Source organism: Oncorhynchus gorbuscha, linkage group LG01, assembly GCF_021184085.1.
Source record: "Oncorhynchus gorbuscha isolate QuinsamMale2020 ecotype Even-year linkage group LG01, OgorEven_v1.0, whole genome shotgun sequence".
Classification (NCBI taxonomy): domain Eukaryota; kingdom Metazoa; phylum Chordata; class Actinopteri; order Salmoniformes; family Salmonidae; genus Oncorhynchus; species Oncorhynchus gorbuscha.
In genome coordinates, this window is record NC_060173.1 from 2,952,622 (window position 1) to 2,975,813 (window position 23,192).

Consider the following 23,192-nt stretch of genomic DNA (forward strand, 5'->3'; position numbering starts at 1 on the left):
CCTCAGGACCGTAACCCTCCCAATCCACTAAGTATTGGTGACCCCGTCCCCGAGAACGCATGTCCATGATCTTATGTACCTTGTAAATAGGTGCGCTCTCGACAAGGACGGGAGGGGGAGGGAAGACGAACGGGGGTGCGAAGAAAGGGCTTAACACAGGAGACATGGAAGACAGGATGGACGCGACGAAGATGTCGCGGAAGAAGCAGTAACAGCGACAGGATTGACGACCTGGGAGACACGGAACGGACCAATGAACCGCGGAGTCAACTTACGAGAAGCTGTCGTAAGAGGAAGGTTGCGAGTGGAAAGCCACACTCTCTGGCCGCAACAATACCTAGGACTCTTAATCCTGCGTTTATTGGCGGCTCTCACAGTCTGTGCCCTGTAGCGGCAAAGTGCAGACCTCACCCTCCTCCAGGTGCGCTCACAACGTTGGACAAACGCTGAGCGGAGGGAACGCTGGACTCGGCAAGCTGGGAAGAGAATAGAGGAGGCTGGTAACCCAGACTACTCTGAAACGGAGATAACCCGGTAGCAGACGAAGGAAGCGAGTTGTGAGCGTATTCTGCCCAGGGGAGCTGTTCTGCCCAAGACGCAGGGTTTCTGAAAGAAAGGCTGCGTAGTATGCGACCAATCGTCTGATTGGCCCTCTCTGCTTGACCGTTAGACTGGGGATGAAACCCGGAAGAGAGACTGACGGACGCACCAATCAAACGACAGAACTCTCTCCAAAATTGTGACGTGAATTGCGGGCCTCTGTCTGAAACGGCGTCTAACGGGAGGCCATGAATTCTGAACACATTCTCGATAATGATTTGTGCCGTCTCCTTAGCGGAAGGAAGTTTAGCGAGGGGAATGAAATGTGCCGCCTTAGAGAACCTATCGACAACCGTAAGAATCACAGTCTTCCCCGCAGACAAAGGCAGACCGGTAATGAAGTCTAGGCGATGTGAGACCATGGTCGAGAAGGAATGGGGAGCGGTCTGAGACGACCGGCAGGAGGAGAGTTACCCGACTTAGTCTGCGCGCAGTCCGAACAAGCAGCCACGAAACGGCGCGTGTCACGCTCCTGAGTCGGCCACCAAAATCGCTGGCGAATAGACGCAAGAGTGCCTCGAACACCGGGATGACCAGCTAACTTGGCAGAGTGAGCCCACTGAAGAACAGCCAGACGAGTGGAAACAGGAACGAAAAGGAGGTTACTAGGACAAGCGCGCGGCGACGCAGTGTGCGTGAGTGCTTGCTTAACCTGTCTTTCAATTCCCCAGACTGTCAACCCGACAACACGCCCATAAGGAAGAATCCCCTCGGGATCAGTAGAAGCCACAGAAGAACTAAACAGACGGGATAAGGCATCAGGCTTGGTGTTCTTGCTACCCGGACGGTAAGAAATCACAAACTCGAAACGAGCGAAAAACAACGCCCAACGAGCTTGACGGGCATTAAGTCGTTTGGCAGAACGGATGTACTCAAGGTTCTTATGGTCTGTCCAAACGACAAAAGGAACGGTCGCCCCTCCAACCACTGTCGCCATTCGCCTAGGGCTAAGCGGATGGCGAGCAGTTCACGGTTACCCACATCATAGTTGCGCTCAGATGGCGACAGGCGATGAGAAAAATAAGCGCAAGGATGAACCTTATCGTCAGACTGGAAGCGCTGGGATAGAATGGCTCCCACGCCTACCTCTGAAGCGTCAACCTCGACAATGAATTGTCTAGTGACGTCAGGAGTAACGAGGATAGGAGCGGACGTAAAACGTTCTTTTAGAAGATCAAAAGCTCCCTGGGCGGAACCGGACCACTTAAAACACGTCTTGACAGAAGTAAGAGCTGTGAGAGGGGCAGCAACTTGACCGAAATTACGAATGAAACGCCGATAGAAATTAGCGAAACCTAAAAAGCGCTGCAACTCGACACGTGACCTTGGAACGGGCCAATCACTGACAGCTTGGACCTTAGCGGAATCCATCTGAATGCCTTCAGCGGAAATAACGGAACCGAGAAAAGTAACGGAGGAGACATGAAAAGAACACTTCTCAGCCTTTACGTAGAGACAATTCTCTAAAAGGCGCTGTAGAACACGTCGAACGTGCTGAACATGAATCTCGAGTGACGGTGAAAAAATCAGGATATCGTCAAGATAGACAAAAACAAAGATGTTCAGCATGTCTCTCAGAACATCATTAACTAATGCCTGAAAAACAGCTGGCGCATTGGCGAGACCAAATGGCAGAACCCGGTACTCAAAATGCCCTAACGGAGTGTTAAACGCCGTTTTCCACTCATCCCCCTCTCTGATGCGCACGAGATGGTAAGCGTTACGAAGGTCCAACTTAGTAAAGCACCTGGCTCCCTGCAGAATCTCGAAGGCTGATGACATAAGGGGAAGCGGATAACGATTCTTAACCGTTATGTCATTCAGCCCTCGATAATCCACGCAGGGGCGCAGAGTACCGTCCTTCTTCTTAACAAAAAGAACCCCGCCCCGGCCGGAGAGGAAGAAGGCACTATGGTACCGGCGTCAAGAGACACAGATAAATAATCCTCGAGAGCCTTACGTTCGGGAGCCGACAGAGAGTATAGTCTACCCCGAGGAGGAGTGGTCCCCGGAAGGAGATCAATACTACAATCATACGACCGGTGAGGAGGAAGGGAGTTGGCTCGGGACCGACTGAAGACCGTGCGCAGATCATGATATTCCTCCGGCACTCCTGTCAAATCGCCAGGTTCCTCCTGAGAAGTGGGGACAGAAGAAATGGGAGGGATGGCAGACATTAAGCACTTCACATGACAAGATACGTTCCAGGATAGGATAGAATTACAAGACCAATTAATAGAAGGATTATGACATACTAGCCAGGGATGACCCAAAACAACAGGTGTGAAAGGTGAATGAAAAATCAAAAAGAAATAGTCTCACTGTGGTTACCAGATACTGTGAGAGTTAAAGGTAGTGTCTCAAATTTGATACTGGGAAGATGACTACCATCTAAGGCAAACATGGGCGTAGGCTTGTCTAACTGTCTGAAAGGAATGTTATGTTTCCGAACCCATGCTTCGTCCATGAAACAACCCTCAGCCCCAGAGTCAATCAAGGCACTGCATGTAGCACCGAACCGGTCCAGCGTAGATGGACCGACATAGTAGTACAAGATCTAGATGAAGAGACCTGAGTAGTAGCGCTCACCAGTAGCCCTCCGCTTACTGATGGGCTCTGGCCTCTTACTGGACATGAATTAACAAAATGTCCATCAAATCCGCAAGAGAGCACAGGCGGTTGGTGATCCTCCGTTCCCTCTCCTTAGTCGAGATGCGAATCCCTCCCAGCTGCATGGGCTCAGTCTCAGAGCCAGAGGAGGGAGATGGTTGCGATGCGGAGCAGGGAAACACCGTTGATGCGAGCTCTCTTCCACGAGCCTGGTGACGAAGATCTACCCGTCGTTCTATGCGGATGGCGAGAGCAATCAAAGAGTCCACACAGGAAGGAACCTCCCGAGAGAGAATCTCATCTTTGACCACTGTGTGGAGTCCCTCCAGAAAACGAGCGAGCAGCGCCGGCTCGTTCCAGTCACTAGAGGCAGCAAGAGTACGAAACTCTATAGAGTAATCCGTTATGGATCGATCACCTTGGCATAAGGAAGCCAGGACCCTAGAAGCCTCCCCACCAAAACTGAACGGTCAAAACCCGAATCATCTCCTCTTTAAAGTTCTGGTAATTGTTAGAACAATCAGCCCTTGCCTCCCAGATAGCTGTGCCCCACTCTCGGGCCCGGCCAGTAAGGAGTGAAATGACGTAAGCAACCCGAGCTCTCTCTCTAGAGTATGTGTTGGGTTGGAGAGAGAACACAATCTCACACTGGGTGAGAAAGGAGCGGCACTCAGTGGGCTGCCCGGAGTAGCAAGGTGGGTTATTAACCCTAGGTTCTGGAGGCTCGGCAGGCCAGGAAGTAACAGGTGGCACGAGACGAAGACTCTGGAACTGTCCAGAGAGGTCGGAAACCTGAGCGGCCAGGTTCTCCACGGCATGGCGAGCAGCAGACAATTCCTGCTCGTGTCTGCCGAGCATGGCTCCTTGGATCTCGACGGCAGTTTACGAGCGTCTGTAGTCGCTGGGTCCATTCCTCGGTCGGATCCTTCTGTCATGCTGGTGAATGAGGACCCAAAAGCGACTTGGCGAAAACAGAGTATTTAATCCAGAATAAACTTTACAAAACAAAAAGCATAATACTACACGTAAAGACAAGAACAGACTGGAGACTTGATCGAGAACTGCAGGTTGCCTCGGGAAGGCACTTGAACCTAGCAGACTCAGACACCTGCTCACCACGCAGCATCTGAGGGAAACACGACACGACAGGGCAAAACATAGACACAGCACGGTGAATTATAAATGAGGATCCGACAGGGCAGGTAATGGGAAACAAGGAGTGAAATAGGGACTCTAATCAGGGAAAAGGATCGGGAACAGGTGTGGGAAGACTAAATGATGATTAGGGAATAGGAACAGCTGGGAGCAGGAACGGAACGATAGAGAGAAGAGAGAGCGAGAGAGTGAGAGAGGGAGGGGGAGAGAGAGGGATAGAAAGAGGGAAAGAACCTAATAAGACCAGCAGAGGGAAACGAATAGAATGGGAAGCACAGGGACAAGACAAGATAATAAATGACAAAACATGACACTTAAATTACATTCAACACATTTAGTCAACTGATTCCGGAAATTACATTAAAAGCAATACATTTAGTCACCTGATCCCCAAAATGACATTACTAATAAATATATTAAAGGCCCAGTGTACATTTATTTTTTTATATATTTTTTTAATTATGATTTTTTAGGGGTGCTGCAGGACACTCTGCTACTTCCTGCAGCTATGTGACATGAGGTTTAATTCAGTCTTCCTGGTTTAAAATACAGGGATGTGGACTCCAGTCATGTGACTTGCAATTTGAGACTTGACAAAAAAGTATCTTTATTTTATTTAACCTTTATTTAACCAGGTAGGCTAGTTGAGACAAGTCTCATTTACAACTGCGACCTGGCCAAGATAAAGCATAGCAGTGTGACACAGACAACTACACAGAGTTACACATGGAGTAAACAACAAACAAGCCAATAACACAATAAACAAGTCAATGACACAGTAGAAAAAAAGAAAGTATATTTTTAGTGTGTGCAAAAGGCATGAGGAGACAATAAATAGGCCATAGGAATAAATTATTACAATTTACCAGATTAACACTGGAGTGATAAATGAGCAGATGATGATGTGCAAGTAGAGATACTGGGGTGTAAAAGAGCAGAAGAGTAAATAAAATAAAAACAGTATGGAGATGAGGTAGGAAGATTGGGTGGGCTATTTACAGATGAACTATGTACAGCTGCAGCGATCGGTTAGCTGCTCAGATAGTTGATGTTTAAAGTTGGTGATGGGAAAAAAAGTCTCCAACTTCTGTGATTTTTGCAATTCGTTCCAGTCACTGGTAGCAGAGAACTGGAAAGAAAGGTGGCCAAATGAGGTGTTGGCTTTGGGGATGATCAATGAGATATACCTGCTGGAACGTGTGCATCGGGTGGGTGTTGTTATCGTGACCAGTGAACTGAGATAAGGCGGAGCATTACCTAGCATAGACTTATAGATGACCTGGAGCCAGTGGGTCTGGCGACGAATATGTAACGAGGGCCAGCCGACTAGAGCATACAGGTCGCAGTGGTGGGTGGTGTAACGTGATTTGGTAACAAAATGGATGGCACTGTGATAGACTGTATCCAGTTTGCTGAGTAGAGTATTTTACTCAGGTAAGTTTGGCAGTGTGACTGAAGGAGGCTTTGTTGCGAAGTAGAAAGCCGATTCTAGATTTGATTTTGGATTGGAGATGTTTAATATGAGTCTGGAAGGAGAGTTTACAGTCTAACCAGACACCTAGGTATTTATAGTTGTCCACATATTCTAGGTTGGAACCGTCCTGGGTGGTGATGCTAGTCGGGCGGGCGGGTGTGGGCAGCGAATGGTTGAAAAGCATGCATTTGGTTTTACGAGCGTTTAAGAGCAGTTGGAGAACACGGAAGGAGTGTTGTATGGCATTGAAGCTCGTTTGGAGGTTAGTTAGCACAGTGTCCAAGGAAGGGCCAGAAGCATACATAATGGTGTCGTCTGCATAGAGGTGGATCAGGGAATCGCCCGCAGCAAGAGAGACATCATTGATATATACAGAGAAAAGAGTCGGCAAAATAATTGAACCCTGTGGTACCCCCATAGAGACTGCCAGAGGTCCGGACACACGGAACGCTGTCTGCAAAGTAGTTGGTGAACCAGGCGAGGCAGTCATTAGAAAAATGAAGGCTATTGAGTCTGCCGATAAGAATGTGGTGATTGACAGAGTCGAAAGCCTTGGCCAGGTCGATGAAGACGGCTGCACAGTACTTTTATCGATGGCGATTATGATATCGTTCAGTACCTTGAGCATGGCTGAGGTGCACCCGTGACCGGCTCAGAAACCGGATTGCACAGCGGAGAAGGTACGGTGGAATTCTAAATGGTCAGTGATCTGTTTATTAACTTGGCTTTCAAAGACTTTAGATAGGCAGGGCAGGATGGATATAGCTGTAACAGTTTGGGTCTAGGGTGTCACCCCCTTTGAAGAGGGGGATGACCGCTGCATTTTTCCAATCTTTTGGGATCTAGGACGATACGAAAGAGAGATTGAACAGGCTAGGAATAGGGGTTGCAACAATGGCGGCAGATAGGTTTAGAAAGAGAGGGTCCAGATTTTTTATTTTATTTTACCTTTATTTAACTAGGCAAGTCAGTGAAGAACAAATTCTTATTTTCAATGATGGCCTAGGAACAGTGGGTTAACTGCCTGTTCAGGGGCAGAATGACAGATTTGTACCTTGTCAGCTCGGGGGTTTGAAGTTGCTACCTTCCGGTTACTAGTCCAACGCTCTTACCACTAGGCTACCCTGCCGCCCCTAGCCCAGCTGATTTGTACGGGTCCAGGGTTTGCAGCTCTGTCTGGATTTGGGTGAAGGAGAAGCTGGGGAAGCTTGAGCGAGTAGCTGCGGGGGGGCTGTTGGCCGTGGTTGGAGTAGACAGGAGGAAGGCATGGCCAGCCGTTGAGAAATGCTTATTGAAATTTTTGATTATCATGGATTTATCAGTGGTGACCGTGTTTCCTAGCCTCAGTGCAGTTGGCAGCTGGGAGTAGGTGCTCTTGTTATCCATGGACTTTACAGTGTCCCAAAACTCTTAGTTAGAGTTACAGGATGCTAAATTCTGCTTGAAATAGCTAGCCTTTGCTTTCCTGACTGACTGCGTGTATTGGTTCCTGACTTACCTGAACAGATGCATATCGCGGGGACTATTCGATGCTATTGCAGTCCGCCACAGGATGTTTTTGTGCTGGTCGAGGGCAGTCAGGTCTGGAGTGAACCAAGGGCTGTATCTGTTCTTAATTCTTAATTTCTGAAAGGGGCATGCTTATTTAAGATGGAGAGGAAATAACTTTTAAAGAATGACCAGGCATCCTCGACTGACGGGATGAGGTCAATATCCTTCCAGGATACCTGGGCCAGGTCGATTAGAAAGGCCTGCTCGCAGACGTGTTTTAGGGAGCGTTTGACAGTGATGAGGGGTGGTCGTTTGACCACGGACCCATTGCAGATACAGCCAATGAGACAGTGATCGCTGAGATCCTGATTGAAAACAGCAGAGGTGTATTTGGAGGGCAAGTTGGTCAGGATAATGTCTATGAGGGTGCCCAGGTTTACGGATTTAGGGTTGTACCTGGTGGGTTCCTTGATGATTTGTGTGAGATTGAGGGCATCTAGCTTAGATTGCACGACTGCCGGGGTGTTAATTAAGCATATCCCAGTTTAGGTCACCGAACAGAACGAACTCTGAAGCTAGATGGGGGGCGATCAATTCACAAGGGCAGCTGTATGACTCAATTTGTCACCTTGCGCATGTAAACCCATCTATTATTTTAATCAAAGTGCTGCAGGTTCTGTGCGTTTTGTTCTGTGTTGACCAATCAGATTCACAGAAATCACAGGTTGCGCAGGTCAGGCACAAATCACATAATCTAGCAAAACTCTGCTCCGCTTTCCTCCGGTATGTATTTAGCAAACATGATAACACATCACTCCTGACATACCCAAGCAAGAACTCTTCATGGAAATGTTTCAGCAGCCTACACTTAAACTGTCTGGGAAGAAAACTAGAGGATTTCTCAGTCTGACTATGCTACTGATAACAACCGCTGCCTGGAGCTGCATAGTCTACAGCCAATGCGCCCTGTCCCTTCTGACCAGGGTAAACCACATGGTAATGTGGTTTAGGCTATATTCAAACTTGGTCTGGCTGGCTAGGCTACCTTGAACTTTTCAATCCAGAATGATTAACTGAAATGAATCAAACAACACAGAACTGATTACATAAATGGACCGTGTGAGTCAATTTTTAATTGCAGTTGTATAGGCCTATATGATGCTAAGCTCAGCCCTGTGAGTTCTGTTGTCCAATCACTGTGGTTGTGTCTGTGTACAGGAAAGAATATTTAAAATAGTTTGCTGAAGTTTGACAGGTTTTTCATCCACCCAAGGGTCAGGATTTTTTCCAGAATTTCTTTAAAACCATGTGACCTGTTTCGAAAATATCTGAATACCTAGGCGGCAGGCAGCCTATTGGTTAAGAGCATTGCTGTCACACCCTGGTCATAGAGAGGCTTTAATTCTCTGTTTTGGTTAGGCCAGGGTGTGACTAGGGTGGGCATTCTAGTTTCTTTATTTCTATGCTTTCTGTTTCTATGTTTTGGACGGATATGGTTCTCAATCAGGGACAGCTGTCTATCGTTGTCTCTGATTGGGAACCGTATTTAGGTAGCCTGTTTTGCCTCCTTTTGTGGGTTGGTATTGGTTAGTGGCCTGTATAGTAGTCACGGCAGGTAATGGTCTTGTTTAGTTGGTGAAGAAATGTTTGCTGTTTTGTGTCCAGTCATTTCCACCCTGACGACGATCTGACAATTGAACTAGTAACTGAAAGGTCAATGGTTTGAAACCTAACTGACTAGGTGAAAATTCTGTCATGTCCCTTGAGCAAGACTCTTACTGTCACGCCTTGGTCATTGTATTTTGTGTTTTTGTTATATGTTTGGGTAGGCCAGGGTGTGACATGGGTTTATATGTTGTTTTTCGTATTAGGATTTGTAGTATTTGGGATAAAAATAACCTAATTAGGGGTGTTGTTAGGCTTGGCTGCCTGAGGCGATTCTCAATTGGAATCAGGTGCTTATCGTTGTCTCTGATTGGGAACCGTATTTAGATGTAGCCTGAGTTCGCTTTGTATTTTGTGGGTGTTTGTACCTGTCTCTGTGTAGTAGTCACCAGATAGGCTGTAATTAGTTTCACGTTTTGTTTTTTTCTGGGCCAGTTATTTCATGTACCGCTATTCTATTCATTAAAGTCATGAGAAACCTACACGCTGCATTTCATCCGATTTTCTTCATTCAACAGAAATAGTTACACTTACCCTAACGGTTCCTGTAAGTCTCTCTGGATAAGAGCATCTGGTCCCACTTCCATCATTGCCCATAAAAATTACCTTTTCACAACTACTTATTAATCACTGTCAGATCCTATAGGGTACTGATGTATACCTGGGTTAGGTTACCAGATTAGGAAAAGCTCTGGGCCCCAGGAAAAACAATTTGCCCCACCACTCTGGGGCCTGTGGTGCAACTCTGCATCAGGGCATCATCGGTTGTATTCAGCTACTTTAAAATAGTTACATAGCTGATATATGATGTTTTATTCAGCTACTTTAAAATAGTTACATAGCTGATATATGATGTTTTATTCAGCTACTTTAAAATAGTTACATAGCTGACATATGATGTTTTATTCAGCTACTTTAAAATAGTTACATAGCTGATATATGATGTTTTATTCAGCTACTTTAAAATAGTTACATAGCTGACATATGATGTTGTATTCAGCTACTTTAAAATAGTTACATAGCTGATATATGTTTTATTCAGCTACTTTAAAATAGTTACATAGCTGATATATGATGTTGTATTCAGTAATGAGTGCATGTACCAGCAGGGCAGAAGCATCCGTCGGTGCAGTGTTCCTCACAATGCTGGTTCCTCTTTGGGTTGGAGCAGGTATCAGTGCAGGGACTACCACACTCCTGGTACTGCATGCTTACAGGACACGTCTCCACTGCTCAACACAAATAACCAGAGTCACAAATCTGTTTCTGAGGCTTCATTACTTCACATTTTCACATATTCTTCTATTCATATCATTGGAAGTGAAAATTGGGATTTGCTCCTCAGTTTTTAGTCACATAAATGTAAATACAAGCATGTCGAAGAAGACACTATAGATTACCTAAGGAAGCATTATTGCATATCAAAAGTGTTTACTTTGAGTTACAATATAACTGAGTTTTCTTTTACCCGCATCCAAACTACCAACAGAGCAATACAAACAAACAATCCAGTATCAAAACTAAAAGGATGTGTAATGCAAATAATGTTCCCTTACAGCAGAACTGGTCGGTCTTCCACTCCTGGGGTTTCCCCCCTGCGTGAGCACACTGGCGGGAGTACTCTGACATGGTGGGACAGGCGCAGGTGACACTGCTGCTGCTGTTGCCACAGTGACACATGTCTTCTGCACAGGCCTTGATGAAGGAGTCTGTGGCAATCAGGGCCTTACAGCTACTGAAGGCAAGACTGGTGAGAAGCTTTTCACAAAGTTTGGTCTGAAAGGATGAAGAAGAAGAAGAAGAAGAAGAAGAAGAAGAAGAAGAAGAAGAAGAAGAAGAATTACTAGAAGCAACAGAGGGATTATGTACTGATCAAATGTCAGCCATAGTGATATTTTAAACTAACAGTCATGTTTAAATGTAATGAATAAGATATCTTAAATGTTCAGCTCAGCTCTAGACTTGTAAATACCTGGTCTTCACACTGCTCAGTGTGAACAGGGATTTCTGTACAGGTTTCTGTTGGGCCATTCATCTTCCAAATATCAGCATAGTCGATTATCTTCAGATCATCATCTGTGGGAAAAGAAACATAGTTTTATCTAACCTGTTTATTTCCCCTTACAAACAGTCTCTGTCATCATGTGTTTTGTGTTTTTGGTAACCCTTTCTTAAAATGGTACCTAAAAAATACTTTATAACCCCTTCCTAACCCATAGATTGAACCCACACATTCATAAACAGAACAGGAGCGTAATCCGCCCCTCTAAGACATTTGGTGATTTTGTTTACCATTCCTATTGAACTCGTTCTGGACTCCGTTGAAGTCTCCACACAGCCCACATGTCTGATTCTGGAACTTTGAGTCCAGCTCCACCTATAAAACCAATGGAAGATGACTGAGGGTTAATGCATTGTAAGCTAGCTGTTGAAGTGCCTACAGCAGTTCATATATATGTACATTTCACATACAGCTAGCTGGCCATGCACCTACAGCAGTTCATATATATGTACATTTCACATACAGCTAGCTGGCCATGTGCCTACAGCAGTTCACATGTACTGACATTTCACATTCTTCATCCTGAGATGAGTCTGTTCTAGCCTGGGTACCAGTCTCCTTATGCTAACATTCCACTCCTTGTTCTAGCCTGGGTACCAGTCTCTTTATGCTAACATTCCACTCCTTGTTCTAGCCTGGGTACCAGTCTCTTTATGCTAACATTCCACTCCTTGTTCTAGCCTGGGTACCAGTCTCTTTATGCTAACAATCCACTCCTTGTTCTAGCCTCGGTACCAGTCTCTTTATGCTAACATTCCACTCCTTGTTCTAGCGTCGGTACCAGTCTCTTTATGCTAACATTCCACTCCTTGTTCTAGCCTCGGTACCAGTCTCTTTATGCTAACATTCCACTCCTTGTTCTAGCCTCGGTACCAGTCTCTTTATGCTAACATTCCACTCCTTGTTCTAGCCTCGGTACCAGTCTCTTTATGCTAACATTCCACTCCTTGTTCTAGCCTCGGTACCAGTCTCTTTATGCTAACATTCCACTCCTTGTTCTAGCCTCGGTACCAGTCTCTTTATGCTAACATTCTACTCCTTGTTCTAGCCTCGGTACCAGTCTCTTTATGCTAACATTCCACTCCTTGTTCTAGCCTGGGTACCAGTCTCTTTATGCTAACATTCCACTCCTTGTTCTAGCCTCGGTACCAGTCTCTTTATGCTAACATTCCTCCTTGTTCTAGCCTCGGTACCAGTCTCTTTATGCTAACATTCCACTCCTTGTTCTAGCCTCGGTACCAGTCTCTTTATGCTAACATTCCACTCCTTGTTCTAGCCTCGGTACCAGTCTCTTTATGCTAACATTCCACTCCTTGTTCTAGCCTCGGTACCAGTCTCTTTATGCTAACATTCCACTCCTTGTTCTAGCCTGGGTACCAGTCTCTTTGTGCTAACATTCCACTCCTTGTTCTAGCCTGGGTACCAGTCTCTTTGTGCTAACATTCCACTCCTTGTTCTAGCCTGGGTACCAGTCTCTTTGTGCTAACATTCCACTCCTTGTTCTAGCCTACATATCACTATTTTTTCTCTGTTTTTATAATCAGGATTAAATTTTTTGTTGGTTTGTGTTCTATAAACATCTGACAGGGGGAGGTGTCTTACAATCCCCTCTGTTTTTTACCTCTCCTGCACATGCACTCTTCCCTTTAAAACTTTTTAAACGCTCATCTTTTTGTTAAAACCATTTAAACTCTCATCATGTTGTTAAAACCTTTTAAACTCTCATCGTGTTTCCAGGTTGTATCACAACCGGCCGTGATTGGGAGTCCCATAGGGCAGCGCACAATTGGTCCAGTGTCATCCGGGTTTGGCCAGGGTAGGCCATCATTGTAAATAATAATTTGTTCTTAACTGACTTGCCTATTTAAATAAAGGTTAAATAAAAAAATTAAAAATGTTGTTAAAATCTTTTAAACTCCTCATGGTTGTTCAAATCTTTTAAACTCTCATCTTTTTGTTAAAACCGTTTCAACTCTCATCATAATGTTTTGTAACAAAATGAAGCATCATATTGATGATGTTTTCGTCATTAAATTGAATGTGAGTTGTCTGAAAACTGGTCTGTCTGCTTTGCAAGTTAGTTTCAGTCTGAGGTTTTGATGTCTGAGTACACTGGGGTCATTTACGTACACACGAAGGGGAACGATAATACATACAGTATTTACTCACTACAATGTCAATAGATAGTGAGGCAATGCTGTATGTAACCGTGCAGAAATATAGATTGATTATTGGTCTGTCCTGTCCCATCAGAGGTTAACACTGATGTTCCCACTCTTATCCCAACAGTTCCCCAAACACTGATGTTCCCACTCTTATCCCAACAGTTCCCCTAACACTGATGTTCCCACTCTTATCCCAACAGTTCCCTCTCTTATCCCAACAGTTCCCCTAACACTGATGTTCCCACTCTTATCCCAACAGTTCCCCTAACACTGATGTTCCCACTCTTATCCCAACAGTTCCCCTAACACTGATGTTCCCACTCTTATCCCAACAGTTCCCCAAACACTGTTGTTCCCACTCTTATCCCAACAGTTCCCCTAACACTGATGTTCCCACTCTTATCCCAACAGTTCCCCTAACACTGATGTTCCCACTCTTATCCCAACAGTTCCCCAAACACTGATGTTCCCACTCTTATCCCAACAGTTCCCCTAAGACTGATGTTCCCACTCTTATCCCAACAGTTCCCCTAAGACTGATGTTCCCACTCTTATCCCAACAGTTCCCCAAACACTGATGTTCCCTAAAGTCACTAGCTAACTACAGACCATTTTCACCAGGACCAGAATATTGCATTAAAGCATCACATTTACATTTGACATTTAGCAGAGACTCTCGTCCAGGGTGATTTACAATCAGTGTATTGAACCAAAGTAGGTGAAACAACCACATATCACTGTAGTGTAACAGAAGACGGATGGAAATGAGTAAGCAAACTAAACACATACCCAGAGGGAATCATCTTCATTCCACATGATGACTAACCCCAGCTTGGCTGTGATCTTCACATAGGAAACGGTCCTCTCAATGAAGACGTTAAACTGACCAAACGGTATGGTGACCCTAGAGGGACAAAACAATAGTGTTCATCAGAGAGGAGAGTCTGTATTCCAACAAGGGTCAAAATGGTCCTTTACAGTATTTTCTTTGTATTTTTCTTCCTCCCCTGTTGAGACTGTACCAGTTAATAATGTATGTATAGGATTTCATCAAATGGCATTTCAGCTTGGTAACTTTCATCTGTAAATGCACATCAACTGAACTTCAGAATAAGAGTTTGACCTCTGAATGCTTTTAGATCACTGATGAACTCACTGTTGCCCGTTGAAACTGACATCATGTAGATTATGTTAAAACAGCAAAAGATTGATCTCAAGATGAGATTAATGATGATGCATTTTTTTTTTTACTTATGTATTTTACCTCAAGTCTTTGCACAAAAGTAGCAACTGAATGCAGGTGAAGTGAAAATAAAATTTGTTCCAATCTTTTTTTAAACTGAACTAAAAAAAGATAGATCTCTGAATAAAATGAATCCCATTGGATGTAGTTAAGTGATTACAAACCCCCGTATCATTTACTTCCTGTATTACTATGTATTTTACACATCTAAGAGCCAATGGTTTTCCACATCTGAGATCCATTGTTGACTAGACTGGGAACTCACTGTAATCCGTTGACGCTGACGTTACCGTTGGCCAGCTCCACGAAGGTTCCATCCAGCTTCAAAGAAACCTTCATAATAATAATAGTAGTTTTATTTGACAGACGCCTTTCAGGACCCTCAAGGTCACCTTACATTAAGATCATAGAGCAATACAAACTATTAATCAATACTGCAATTTAAAAACAATTAATCAATAGTGAAATGTACAACAATCAAAGGACTGATCACAAAGGAATACCTTGGTGATGGTGGGCAGCCCATCTACCTCCCGCGCTGCAGCTGAATGTTAAAGGCCTCGTAGCCGCTGCTGCTCTTACACAATGACGACAGCACGTAGTTACAGGTGTAGGGCAGCTGGAAGAGGTCTCCATCGTAGGTTTTGTAGTGGTAGTTACCCCATGTGCTGCAGACCTGCCCGTTATGAGTGGGACTCACTCCTGCTGCATGGGGGGAAATGTACAGTATAGTTGCACCATTCATGTCTGAATATAAGATGCATAATATAACAGTAGAGTAGAATATAGATATTTGAGTATTTGGTGACATATATTCAACAACACAAATTACCTGATACGATTTGCAGTTTGGAATCATATAGACTCCCAATGGAAGTCATGTCTGGAATCATAACTGGAAATAGACAGGGAACAAGTCTTATTTTGCTTGTAACCCAGCTCCTCTTTAGTTCCTCAACTAGGCTACATGACTTATCCTAAAGTGATATTAAAATGTATTTCATCATATCTTTTCTTACCAGTCTCAGAATGTGCTGCAGATAGTCCGAAGAGCAGAGCGATCCACGGCTTCACCCATTGGAGTGCCATGATGGTTCTTCTAACGAGTCGTCCTGGTCCACCTGGTCAGGTACTCTTCCTGTTCCTACTGATACCGTGAGGCACCAGGTGCCTGCTTTTAAACTAATACACTCAAGGAAGTATCTCCACTCAAGGAAGTACCTTGATGATTCTGTGATACTTGATTCTGTATCTAAGGAGTGTAATGTGTTTTTATCATAATAATCCTTAGATCACTATCAATATTCCTGAGAGTTAGGGTATGTCCCAAATGTGTTCCCTATAAAATGAGTGTACAAACATTAAGACTGTAGGTGAAAGCTATGATCCCTGATTGATGTCACTTGATAAATCCACTTCAGTCAGTGTAGGTGAAGGGAAAGAGACAGGTTAAAGAAGGTTGTTTAAACCTTGAGACAATTGAGATTTGAGATATGGATTGTGTGTGTGCCATTCAGAGGTTAAATAGGCAAGACAAAACATTTATCTTAAGTGCCTTTGAACGGGGTATGGTGGTAGGTGCCAGGCACACCAGTTTGTGTCAAGAACTGCATGTGTCAAGAACTGCAACGCTGCTGGGTCTATCACGCTCAACACTTTGTATCTTTATCAAAAATGGTCACCCAAAGGACCTCCAGCCGACTTGACACATTTGTGGGAAGCATTGGAGTCAACATGGGCCAGCATCCCTGTGGAACACTTTCGACGCCTTGTAGATGAATTGTATGTGATCCTAACTATGTACAGGGAGGTACCGATACATAGGCAATGTGCAGGGAGCACCGGTTAGTTGACGTAATATGTACATGTAGGTAGAGTTATTAAAGTGACTATGCATAGATAATAACAACATAATATTTTGGTGACTTGAATTGTATTGCATCTATACCTGACCCAGATTTAGCTCTGAACCACTTCACAAATGTTTTCAATTGTGTTGTAGATAAAAATGCTCCCTTTACAAAACTGTAGAATTAAAAATCAGTCTTGCCCTTGATTCAGAGCTATATGAAGTCATACACAACAGAGATGCTGCCTGGGCCAAAACTAGATTCACAGACTCGGGGTCCAGACTCTTTCAGGCAATCGAGAAATGTCAAATGAGTTAAAGAAACAAAATCAGATTATTATGTTAATACACTATCTGAATGTACAGGGAACACAGCTAAATTCTGGAAAGCTGTTAAATCACTGAAGGGTTGTGTCTCCTCTTCTCTCCACAAAGACATTCATTTAGATTCTGGCCCTATTACTGACAAAAATGGATATCATGAATGCATTTAAATCACCACTTTATCCGTGCAGCCTTTATATTTGAGTGTATTTCAAAGCCAGCTCTTGAAAAGAGTCGTTTGGATTTAGATGATGTAGAATGACGCTGAAATGCTGTGTTTTTTGGAAATTCACTGATAAAGAAGTCCAAGGATTCTTTGTTAACAATTAGACATGATAAAATCCACAGGGGCTGATCACTTGGATCCTGGTCTGCTGAAGTGTGCAGCTCCCTTTATTACTGGCTCAGTAGACCACATGTTTTATTTAACATTGTTACCAGGAAGTGTTCCAAAAGCATGGAAATCCGTGTATGTGCTGCCACTGCATAAGGGTGGGGATACGAATGATCACGACCTGATCTGTTTCACCTGTTCTTGTGATTGTCTCCACCCCCTCCAGGTGTTGTTTATTTTCACCAGTGTATTTATCCCTGTGTTTCCTGTCTCTCTGTGCTAGTTCGTCTTGTATGTTTAGTCAAGTCAAATAGCGTCTTTTCCCCGTTCTCCTGTTCCTAGTCCTCCCAGTTTACTCTTGACTGTTTCTGGACTTTTTACCCGCCTGCCTGACCACTCTGCCTTTTTGCCTGTCCACGACCATTCTCTTGCCTACTCCTTTTGGATTAATAAACATTGTAAGACTCCAACCATCTGCCTCCTGTGTCTGCATCTGGGTCTCGCCTTGTGCCTTGATAATCACCCCATTTCAAGACTTGCTCAGCTAAGATTCTTAAATCCTTGGTTAATGTACAACTTTGTTCCTTTTTATCTGATAATTGTATTCTTAATATTAACCAGTCAGGGTTTAGGCCTGGGTATAGTATAGGGTATAGTATAGGGTATAGTACTAGGGTATAGTATAGGGTATAGTATAGGGTATAGTACTAGGGTATAGTACTACCACACCAACCACGCTAGTTTGTTAATGATCCTGTCAAGGCTTTGGATGCTAAAAAGAGCTTTGCTGCCTTGTTCATTGACCTGTGAAAGACATTTGACACTGTTGATCATTCTGTTTTGTGGAAGAAATGTAAAATAGGAGAGAGATTGTTCAAACAATGCTTCGCCCTGTATTGGATTTTGTTTTTGGTGTTTACATGCATGTGGCAACCTCTGTTTAAAACCCTTGGACAATTTTAGGACTCATCATTGTAGTCTGTACAAAAAATGTGGGCTGGACCTCTCTGTCTGTAAGAAGAAAGCTGCATTCTCTTCTTTATTTGCACAGTAATCTGACAGAAACTCCCTCTATATGTAACATCATTCATTAAGATAAAAATCATAAGTTACCCGTTCACAGGAATGGATAGCCCTAGAGAACCCTCCAATCTCCACAGATTTGGGAAAATCTGCAATTTTGCTTTTTATGCTCCAAATTTGTGGAACCATCTGCAGTTCACTGCAGTTAGATGCTGGTGTCACTCAGGAAGTGTACATTATTGATTAAATACCTCTATGTAGTTGAATATCATTGCTTTTATTAAAAATTAAAAATAAAGAATTTGTGTTGATATTTGTTCTATACACATGTGTATGTTGTTTTAATATTCTGTTTTTATTGTAATGTGTACAGGGCTGTCTTGTAACATAGATTTTCATCTCAATGTGACTCCCTGTTTAAATACAGGTCGAATCAAATAAAATACAAATGTTTCATGGCCTGCTCTTGGAAAAGAGGGAAAAGTTTGATTTGAAAAAAATATATTTTAGGTGGTAGATCAGCTTTAATATTGCAGATTGGGCTTCCATCAATGTATTTGTCACTTCCAATCACCCATATATATTTTTTAACCAAATATATATATAAATACAAATATGTATATAAATACATACATACTGTTATTTTTTTATTTTTTTTATTTCACCTTTATTTAACCAGGTAAGATTGTTGAGAACAAGTTCTCATTTACAACTGCGACCTGACCAAGATAAAGCAAAGCAGTGCAACACAAACAACAACACAGAGTTACACATGGAATAAACAAGCGTACAGTCAATAACACAATAGAAAAAAGAAAGTCTATATACAGTGTGTGCAAATGGCATGAGGAGGTAAGGCAAAAATAGGCCATAGTAGCAAAGTAATTACAATTTAGCAGATTAACATTGGAGTGATAAATGAGCAGATGATGATGTGCAAGTAGTGATACTGGTGTGCAAAAGAGCAGAAAAGTGAATAAAAATAATATGGGGATGAGGTAGGTAGATTGGGTGGGCTATTTACAGATAGGCTATGTACAGCTGCAGCGATTGGTTAGCTGCTCAGATAGCTGATGTTTAAAGCTAGTGAGGGAAATATAAGTCTCCAGCTTCAGCGATTTTTGCAATGCTCCAGTCACTGGCAACAGAGAACTGGAAGGAAAGGTGGACAAAGTGGTGCTGGCTTTGGGGATGACCAGGGAGATATACCTGCTGGAGCACGTGCTACGGTGGGTGTTGTTATTGTGACCAGTGAGCTGAGATAAGGCGTAGCTTTACTTAGCATAGATTTATGGATAACCTGGAGCCAGTGGGTCTGGCGACGGATATGTAGCAGGGGCCAGCCGACTAGAGCATACAGGTCGCAGTGGTTGGTTTTTAAGGGGCTTGGGTAACAAAATGGATGGCACTGTGATAGACTGCATCCAGTTTGCTGAGTAGAGTATTGGAAGCTATTTTGTAGATGATATCGCCAAGTCGAGGATCAGTAGGATAGTCCGTTTTACTCAGGTAAGTTTGGCAGTGTGACTGAAGATGGCTTTGTTGCGAAGTAGAAAGCCGATTCTAGATTTGATTTTGGATTGGAGATGTTATATATGAGTCTGGATGGAAAGTTTATAGTCTAGCCAGACACCTAGGTATTTATAGTTGTCCACATATTCTAGGTCGGAACCGTCCAGAGTAGTGATGCTAGTCAGGCGGGAGGGTGCGGGCAGCGAACGGTTGAAAAGCATGGACAACAGGCCCTCCGATTTGACACAATGAACTCTGTCTGCAAAGTAGTTGGTGAACCAGGCAAGGCAGTCATTAGAAAACCAAGGCTATTGAGTCTGCCGATAAGAATTTGGTTATTGACAGAGTCGAAAGCCTTGGCCAGGTCGATGAAGATGGATGCACTGTACTGACTTTTATCGATGGCGGTTATGATATCGTTTAGTACCTTGAGCGTGGCTGAGGTTCACCCATTGCCAGCTCGGAAATTGGATTGCACAGCGGAAAAGGTACGGTGGGATTCGAAATTGTCACGACTTCCGCCGGTTGGTCCCTCTCCTGTTCTGGCGGCGTTCGGCAGTCGACGTCACCAGCCTTCTAGCCATCGCCTATCCACTTTTAATTTTTCAATTTGTTTTGTCTTTGTTTTACACACCTGGTTCCAATTCCCAAATGACATGTTCATTATTTAACCCTCTGTTTTTTTATGTGTGTGATTGTTTTACGTATGTTCGGTCCGTTGTTTGTAGGCTCGGTATGTACTTCTTGTTATTTGATATTTTGAGTAAAGTTTTAGTATTGCTCATCTTTGCTGTCCTGCGCCTGACTTCTCTGCACCAGCTACACACAGAACATTACATAAATGGTCAGTGATCTGTTTATTAACCTGTTAATCCTACCCCTACTTTTTCAAACATTCTGTTAAAAATCACGCAACATTTCAGCTCCCTGCTACTCATGCCAGGAATATAGTATATGCATATGATTAGTATGTGTGGATAGAAAACACTCAGACGTTTCTAAAACTGGTTAAATCACGGCTGTGACTATAACAGAACGTACGTTTCATCGAAAAGCGCAGGAAAATCTGATCACTGAAAAATGGAAATATATATCCATGCGCGACTTGAACCCATTGATAAAGGTGAACCACATTTAATGGGGCTGAGGTTGCAATACCTACAGCTTCCACACGTTGTCTAGAGTCTTGTCATTTGCCTAGGCTTTGTTTCTTGGTCAAACAGACGCAAGGCAACGCGTTTCCTCCGGTCTCCGACCGGATATTTTGGTTGAGAATTACCCGGACATTTTTTCCAGATGGACAGCTAAAGAATATACTTCGCCTCGTGATCAATTTGATCGCTTATTAACGTTTAATAATACCTAAAGTTGCATTACAAAAGTATTTCGAAGTGTTTTGTGAAAGTTTATCATCGACTTTTAATTTTAAAAAATTATGTTACGTTATAAGACGCTATTTTTTCCGTTTATCACACAGTCTTCATAGATCGATATCTAGACTATATATGGACCGATTTAATCGGAAAAAAGACCCAATAGTGATTATGGGACATCTAGGAGTGCCAACAAAGAAGATGGTCAAAGGTAATGAATGTTTTATATTTTATTTGTGCGGTTTGTGTAGCGACGACTATGCTAATTATTTTGTTTACGTCCCTGCGGGTCTTTTGGGGTGTTACACGCTATCAGATAATAGCTTCTCATGCTTTCTCCGAAAAGCATTTTAAAAATCTGACTTGTTGCCTGGATTCACAACGAGTGTAGCTTTAATTTAATACCCTGCATGTGTATTTTAATGAACGTTTGAGTTTTAACTAGTACTAATAGCATTTAGCGTAGCGCATTTGCATTTCCAGATGTCTAGATGGGATGCCTGCGTGCCAGGTAGGACCAAGACGTTAACTTGGCTTTCGAAGACTTTAGAAATGCAGGGCAGGATGGATATAGGTCTAAAACAGTTTGGGTCTAGAGTGTCACCCCTTTGAAGAGGGGGATGATCGTGGCAGCTTTCCAATCTTTAGGATCTCAGACGATACGAAAGAGAGGTTGAACAGACTGGTAATAGGGGTTGCAACAATGGCGGCGGATAATTTTAGAAAGAGGGGGTCTAGATTGTCTAACCCAGCTGATTTGTACGGGGTCGAGGTTTGGCAGCTCTTTCAGAACATCTGCTATCTGGATTTGGGTGAAGGAGAAGTTGGGGAGGCATGGGCAAGTAGCTGCGGGGGGTGCGGTGCTGTTGGCCGGGGTTGGGGTAGCCAGGAGGAAGGCATTGCCAGCCGTTGAGAAATGCTTATTGAAATTTTAGATTATCATGGATTTATCGGTGGTGACCTTGTTACCTAGCCTCAGTGCAGTGGGCAGCTGGGAGGAGGTGCTCTTGTTCTCCATGGACTTGACAGTGTCCAAAATCGTTTTGGATTTAGGATGCAAATTTCTGTTTGCAAAAGCTAGCCTTTGCTTTCCCGAAAGACTCCAATGTCATTTTCCGTATCAGTTCATAAACCATATGCCATGCAATCGGTATGTCAAAAATATCTTCCCAACTATTTTGCAATCTATATGGCACGGCTGTCAATTTTTGGGTCCTTAAATTGAACTGGTATAGTTTTTTGTTTTCACAATTTTCATTAACCAATTTTGTTCTTTAATGCAGGGCCGACAGAAAAGTTCCTTTTTTTTCCCTTTCCACTTTCCTCTTACATTTTTGCGGTAATACCAATTAGTTGGTTGTATTTTGGGAAGAGCAGACATTTCCATATGTTTTAGTTAGTCTTATTTATATAATTTATGAAGATTATACCTTTGTTCTTTTGTCATTTCTGGTGGATTAAATTGAAATTGTATCAAACTTTCTATGGTTTGTTTTAAAAATAGCGATATTTGGGAGATGATTACCTTTTCAAATAACTGAGTGAGAGGTTGTAATCTGAATAAAGGGGGAAAGGTCTTTCTTGAACATAGGGTGAGACATACCTACTCATTTGCTAGAGAGGCCGTTTGTTATGTTTCTTGTTTAGGTTGGTCAGGCGTGAGTTGGGGTGGGCATTCTATGTGCTGTTCTAGTTTTGGTTTTCTATGTGTTGGCCTGGTATGGTTCTCAATCAGAGGCAGCTGTCAATCGTTGTCTCTGATTGAGAACCATATTTAGGTAGCCTGTTTTTCCCACTTGATTTGTGGGTAGCTGTTTTCTGTGTAGTGTATTACAGGTACAGAACTGTTTTCGTTTCATTCGCCGGTGTTATTTTGTTTAGGGTTCTATGTTTAATAAATATGAACATGGACACGCACCACGCTGCACATTGGTCAATCTTCCTACTCCTCCCTCAGACAGAGGACGAAGAATGTCAATTTGGATTTAAGTATAAGTTTTGTATGACCGTGGCCTTTAGTGAGAGGTCTAATGCTTTAATATTTAATCATTTCTGCCCTCTGGATTCATATTCGTTATATAAATAGGCCATTTAATTTTGTCTGGCTTGCCTTCCAAATAAAATTCATATTTTTCTTATATAATTTTAAAAACTGTTCGATAGATGTCGACAAGAGCATCAGCAAAAAGGTAAACTGGGATACGACTAAAGAGATAATCGGGGTGATTTTTTCCACAAATAGACAGGTATTTCCTTTCCATGATAGCAAGATCTTATCTATTTTTGCTAATTTTCTATTGAAATTTATTGAG

At 43.1% G+C, this 23,192-nt stretch overlaps 1 protein-coding gene across 1 annotated transcript in view; it reads right to left on the reverse strand.

Moving 5' to 3' along the window:
• Window positions 1–23,192, reverse strand: part of LOC124038363 (mucin-2-like) — a gene marked incomplete at its 3' end in the record, with an annotated part of 92,302 nt that overhangs the window by 25,010 nt on the left and 44,100 nt on the right. The window contains 11 exon segments of the mRNA XM_046354206.1: window positions 10,099–10,224; window positions 10,552–10,771; window positions 10,968–11,071; window positions 11,288–11,372; window positions 14,012–14,126; window positions 14,731–14,798; window positions 14,969–14,997; window positions 15,000–15,170; window positions 15,298–15,360; window positions 15,485–15,586; window positions 16,545–16,599. Of these exon segments, the coding sequence (XP_046210162.1) occupies window positions 10,099–10,224; window positions 10,552–10,771; window positions 10,968–11,071; window positions 11,288–11,372; window positions 14,012–14,126; window positions 14,731–14,798; window positions 14,969–14,997; window positions 15,000–15,170; window positions 15,298–15,360; window positions 15,485–15,586; window positions 16,545–16,599 (1,138 nt within the window).